Consider the following 6131-nt stretch of genomic DNA (forward strand, 5'->3'; position numbering starts at 1 on the left):
TCACAGATTTTATCCTGATGGCTGACTCAAAACCATTCCCGGCCCTTGATGGGGACCCTGAGACTGCGGAAACCTTACTCCGGGCTGTGTTTGGGATTGTCATGGATGAGGCCGTTCGCAAAGGGACCAGTGCCTCTGAGAAGGTGAGTTCTTTCTCCCTTCTCCAGCCCATCAGGTCTTCCCTTTCTCTTTCCAATCCTGGTCTGTAACTTTCTTCCCTTCATAAGGCTTCCCCCAGAATGCACCACTCTCCCCTCTGGGCCCCAGGGGTTTAAATACAGGGTCTTACTGTGTTTATTTACTTTTGCTCGCCTTCATATTTTTGCTCTGATACTATCCCTAAATATTTGCTTTAAGTGCTTGTGTCTGTGGAGATGTGGTTTGGGTGGCTGGTCCACCAGGGTCCAAGGCCCCCAGCATCTCGGCTTCTCCTAGGTCTGTGAGTGGAAGGAGCCGGAGGAGCTGAAACAGCTGCTGGATTTAGAGCTGCGGGACCAGGGGGAGTCGCAGGAGCAGATCCTGGAGCGGTGCCGGGCTGTGATTCGCTACAGTGTCAAGACCGGTGGGCTCCAACTCGGGGAGGGGTCTCCAGAGTGTGCGCCCAGCCCCACTCTGAGCGCCCTCCCCACCGCCCTCCTCCAGGTCATCCTCGGTTCTTCAACCAGCTCTTCTCCGGGTTGGACGCCCATGCCCTGGCCGGGCGCGTCATCACCGAGAGCCTCAACACCAGCCAGTGAGCCATCCCCAGGTCCCTCCACCATGCCACCAGCGCTTTGGGCTTGCTGGAGAGGTGCCTTAGAGGCAGGGAGAGGGTGGTTGTGGCCCCCTCTGCCGTTCTCTGGGCATCCCTGCTGGCCGCCTCCCCTCGTGTCCTTTGAGCCCCTGTTCTCCAAGCATTCTCCTGCCTCCTGACCCCCTGTTTGTCTCCTTCTTGCTTCCCTGGTGCTCTGCTACCTCCTCGTTCTTCTCTTTGGACCCTCCCCCGACTTGTGCTCACCACCTCCTTTCTCTGACGCCTCTGTTGTTGAAGGGCTGCCCTGGCTGTCCCTCCCCATCTCTTTCCTTTCCTCATTGTCCCTCTTCTGGCAGGTACACATATGAGATCGCCCCCGTGTTTGTGCTCATGGAGGAGGAGGTGCTGAAGACACTCCGGGCCCTGGTGGGCTGGCGCTCTGGGGATGGGGTCTTCTGCCCTGGTATGTGAAGAGGAAGGGGACCTTTCTTCGGCCTTTTTCAGGGTTCCTCCTGTCCCATCGTTCTCTTAATCTAAGCAGCTGGCAGGGAGGGGTGATGCCTTTTTGTTTCCTCTCCAGCTGGCCTGGGCTGGGCCAGGGAGGAGGCTGCCCAGTCCTTTCGACCTGGTACTTGCCAGCCATCCCTGGGTGCTGCTTCAGGGAGCTGTGCTCTGGTGCCTGCTCTCTCTGGGTGTGGAGGGGGTAGTTGAGAGGATCCACTAGTCCTGGAGCTGTCCTGGGACCTTGTGCCATTTGTAGAGCCCTGGGAATTCCTGGCCTGGGCGGAGTCACGCTTGATTCTTGGGTTACTTCTTCTGGTGGAAGGGTCAGGGGAGGCAAGCCCCAGTCTCCTGCCACCGTCCCTCCCCATGACAGGTGGCTCCATCTCCAACATGTATGCCATAAACCTGGCCCGCTATCAGCGCTACCCGGATTGCAAGCAGAGGGGCCTCTGGGCACTGCCGCCCCTGGCCCTCTTCACATCACAGGAGGTGGGGAAGAGGCACAGGCCCACCCCTCTTGTTGCTAGGCAGCTAAGCCAGAGGCCCTTTGGGTCCTCTCCCCGCCCTCCCCACATCCTCCGAGGCCAGCCCCAGGCGGATGTGCTGTGCTTCCTTCCAATCAAGGAGGCCGAGAAGCACTCCTGTTCATGGATGGGTTGGGGGGGTCACGAGTGCAGTGGAAGCAGTTCATGCTCCTTCTACTCAGACTGTGCTCTGTGCACCTGCAGCATGGCTATGGCCTGGGGCTTGTTAGAAATGCAGAATCTCGGGCCCCACCCCAGACAGACTGAGCTGAATCTGCATTTCAACCAGACCCCCAGGTGATTCATTTGTGAAGGTTGGAGAAGCCCTGGGCTGCAGGACCGGTCTACCACATCTCATCCTTGACTTTTACCAGCGTGTCTCCTCCCCGTCCTCTCTGCCTTTTGGCCCCAAGCGCAAGTCATGCTAATCACCCCTGCTTCCTCCGCAGTGTCACTACTCCATCAAAAAGGGAGCTGCTTTCCTGGGACTTGGCACCGACAGTGTCCGAGTGGTCAAGGCTGACGAGAGGTGAAGGTCCTGCCCACATGGCTCTGACCCAACTTGGCACAGTGGCTTTTCCTGCTGCCAGAAAGCTCTGGCCTCAGGCCAGACCCCCAGTGAACTTCTCTCCCCTTGCTGTTCCTGCAGAATTGTTGCTCCGGCTACCAGTGCTTGCCAGAATTCCCGCCCTGTGCCCTGAGATCTGTTTCATGCCTCTTAGGGCACGGCCAGCCTGTGGCCTCTCATTGCTAACCCCACCTTACCCAAATTCCAACAGGGCGCTTCCAACCCTGTCACCTCTCTACCTCTCGATTTTCTTTTTCAGAGGGAAAATGGTCCCCAAGGATCTGGAGAGGCAGATCAAGATGGCCGAGGCCGAGGTGAGTGAATGAGGGACCCTGGGGTGCTGGGGTTGGAAGCTTGTTTGGGCTCTCCCTGCTCAAGGCACCCTTCGGCCCTCTCCAGACCTCCATGCCTGTCTCCCCTGTTGGCTGAAGTGACCATGGGGAGCCTGAGGGGGTGCTGAGACACACAGGCAGGGTTGGGTTCTGAGAGGCAGGACTGAGTCTCTGAGGGAGTCCCAGGCAGCACCAGAGGGAGGTGTTGTATGGACAAGAGCAATCTAGCTTATGCAGAGGCCGTGGATGCTTCTGGAGCTGAAGATGTGGAGATGAAACAGCTTCTTTCCTTTGACTGGAATGTTTCCACTCTCTGCCTGTGGCCCTCCTCATCCTTGCCTGGGGCCGATGCTGCCATCAGCCTGGTGTTCTCAGTCATCAAGGGGGTACTGGAAGTGTGTGGGGCTGCGTTATTTGGCTTTGTTTTGTGACAGTCACCAGAGAGCATTACTGCATTTACTGAGAGAGAACCAGAATGCTGAGCATTCAGCAATGTGCAAGGATAGCTCAACATGAAAAAGAATGGCTCCACCCACACGCCAGTAGGGTCTCTGATGAGAATCTACTGCCGGTTCTTGTTGTTCTTCTACTTTTCTTCCTCCTCTTCCTCCTTCTTCCTCCTTTCTCTTTCATATAAAATGTGCCTTCTTAACTATTTTTGTGTGTACAGCTCAGTAGTGTTAAGTACATTTGTACTGTCATACAATCAGTCTCCAGAACTCTTTTCATCTTGCAAAACTAAAACTCTGTACCCATCAAACAACTCCTCATTACCACACCCCCAGCCCCTGGCAACCACCATTCTGCTTTCTGTCTTTATAAATTTGGCTACTCTAAGTACCTCATATAAGTGGAATCATATAGTATTTGTCTATTTGTGACTGGCTCATTTCACTTAGCATAATGTCCTCAAGCTTCATTTATGTTGTAGCATATGTCAATTTCTTTCCTTTTTAAGGCTGAATAATACTCCACTGTATGTATTTACCACATTTTGCTCATTCCTTCATCCATTGATGGGCACTCGGTTACTTCCACATTTTAGCTATTATGAATAATGCTGCTATAAACATGGGTGTACATGTATCTCTTCAGGAGTCTGCTTTCAGTTCTTATGGGTGTAAATCCAGAAGTGGAACTGCTGAAGCATGTGGCAATTCTATTTTTGATTTTTTTTTTTGTTTGTTTTTGAGTTGGAGTCTCACTCTGTCACGCAGGCTGGAGTACAGTGACACACTCATGGTCTCTGCATCCTCGACCTGCTGGGCTCAGGCGATCCTTCTGCCTCAGCCTTTCAAGTAGCTGGAACTACAGGCATGTACCACCACGCCCAGCTAATTTTTTTATTATTATAGAGATGAAGTCTCACCAACTTGCCCAGGCTGGTCTCGAACCCGTGGGCTCAGGCAATCTTCTCACCTCAGCCTCCCAAAGTGCTGGGATTATAGGTGTGAGCCACTGTGTCCGTCCTATTTTTGATTTTTTTGAGGAACCACCATACTGCTCTGTATAGTGGCTGTGCCAGTTGACCTTCCCACCCACACTGCACAAGGGTTCCAATTTTTCTCCACATCCGTACCAACTCTTGTTATTTTCTGTTATTTTGATAGGAGCCATCCTAATGGGTATGGGGTGGTATCTCACTGTGGTTTTGTTTTTTGTTTTTTGTTTTTTGTTTTGAGTTGGAGTCTCACTCTGTCACTCAGGCTGGATGTAGTGCAGTGGCACACACAGCCACTCCAGAGTCGACCTGCGATCCTTCTACCTCAGCCTTCCAAGTAGCTGGGACTACAAGCGCGTGCTACCACACCCAGCTAATTTTTGATTTATTGTAGAGACAAGGTCTTGGCAAGTTGCCCGGGCTGGTCTCAAACTCACAGGCTCAGACAATCCACTCGCCTTGACCTCCCAAAGTGCTGGGACTACAGGCTGAGCCACTGAGCCTGACCTCTACTGTGGTTTTGATTTGCATTTCCCCAGTGATTATTGATGCTGAGCACCTTTCATGTGCTTATTGGCCGTTTGTATATCTTCACTGATGAAATTTCTATTCAGATGCTTCACCCATTTTCATTTTTTATTTACTTTAAAATTTTGATTTAATTTTTTAAAATTAACAGAAATATATTGACTCATGGCTCTGGAGGCTGGGAAGTCCATGATTGGTGGGTGGTGAGAGCCTTCTTGCGGTGTTAGCCCATGGCAGAAGGCCTTTCCCATTTTTAAAAATTAGGTTGTCAGGCTGGGCATGGTGGCTCATGCCTAAAATTCTGGCACTTTGGGAGGCCCAGGTGAGAGGAATGCTTGAGCCCACAGGTTTGAGACCAGCCTGGGCAACCTGGTGAGACCTCATCTCTACAATAAATCAAAAAATTGGCCAGGCATGGTGGCACGTACCTATAGTTCCAGCTACTTGGAAGGCTGAGGTGGAAGGATCGCCTGAGCCCAGCAGGTCAAGGCTGCAGTGACCATGAGCATTCCACTGCACTCCAACCTGGGTGACAGAGTGAAACTCCAACTCAAAAAAAAAAATTTGGTTGTCTTTTTATTAATTGAGTTGTAAGTTTCATCATATGTTTCATCATATATTCTAAATATAAGTTACTTATCGGATACGAGGGGGACCCAAAAAAAACCCAGAATTATTTTTTGGAGGGTAGACCCCTCATAGTACAGGCTTCCCCCACTAGGTAAGTGTTTTAAGAACCATCGGCATCAGTGTGCCAGCTAGCATTGTGAGAGGCTGTGTTTGACCTTAGTGAGGGGGAGGGATTCTTTCAACATGCCCATTTCGTGATGTGTGATCTACATGAATAACCTGCCCACAACCGCACCGAGTGTTCAGCAGTTTTTGACTAAAAACAGCATGACCTCCATGGCTCACCCTTCTATTCACCCTTCCAACTCGGCCTGAGTGATGTTTTTTTGTTTCCCCAGATTAAAAAAAGTCCTTAAAGGGGACATTTTGCCGATGTGAAAGAGATGAAACAAAAACCGGCAGAAGCACTAAAAGGCATTAAAATTGATGAGTTCAAAAACAGTTTTGAGCAGTGAAAAAAGCATCTTGATAGGTGTATTACATCAAATGGAGTGTACTTTGAAGGTGATGAAGTTTAAACATGTAAGAAGAAATACACTATGTTTTATAAATAAATTCTGGGTTTTTTGGGTTCCCCCATGTATATGATTTGCAAGTATCTTCTTCCATTCTGTAAATTGGCTTTTCAACTTTTTTTTTTTTTTTTTTGGTGTTGGAATCTCATTCTGTTGCCCAGGCTGCAGTGCAGTGGCACAGTCAAATCTCACCACAGCCTTGACCTCCTGGGCTCAGGCGATCCTTCCATCTTAGCCTCCCAAGTAGCTGGGACTACAGATGCATTGGGCTACCATGCCTGGCTAATTTTTAAAAAATCTTTGTGTGCCGGGCTCGGTGGCTCAGCCTGTAATCTCGCGCCTTTGGGAGGCTGAGG

General features: G+C 50.8%; 1 protein-coding gene across 3 annotated transcripts in view; it reads left to right on the forward strand.

Moving 5' to 3' along the window:
• CSAD (cysteine sulfinic acid decarboxylase) overlaps positions 1-6131 on the forward strand; it is an 11685-nt gene continuing 5554 nt past the window's right edge. Inside the window, exons 1-7 of one of the 3 annotated variants that reach the window (XM_008067286.2) lie at positions 1-143; positions 436-562; positions 643-733; positions 1090-1196; positions 1611-1726; positions 2211-2290; positions 2589-2643. In XM_008067286.2, coding sequence (XP_008065477.1) covers positions 18-143; positions 436-562; positions 643-733; positions 1090-1196; positions 1611-1726; positions 2211-2290; positions 2589-2643 — 702 coding nt within the window. In that variant the 5' untranslated portion in view covers positions 1-17. The remainder of the gene's footprint in view (positions 144-435; positions 563-642; positions 734-1089; positions 1197-1610; positions 1727-2210; positions 2291-2588; positions 2644-6131) is intronic. The other 2 variants (XM_008067287.2, XM_008067288.1) reach the window with 2 other exon arrangements.

Source organism: Carlito syrichta, unplaced genomic scaffold, assembly GCF_000164805.1.
Source record: "Carlito syrichta isolate Samal-C Ts95f unplaced genomic scaffold, Tarsius_syrichta-2.0.1 Scaffold309471, whole genome shotgun sequence".
Taxonomy (NCBI): Eukaryota; Metazoa; Chordata; class Mammalia; order Primates; family Tarsiidae; genus Carlito; species Carlito syrichta.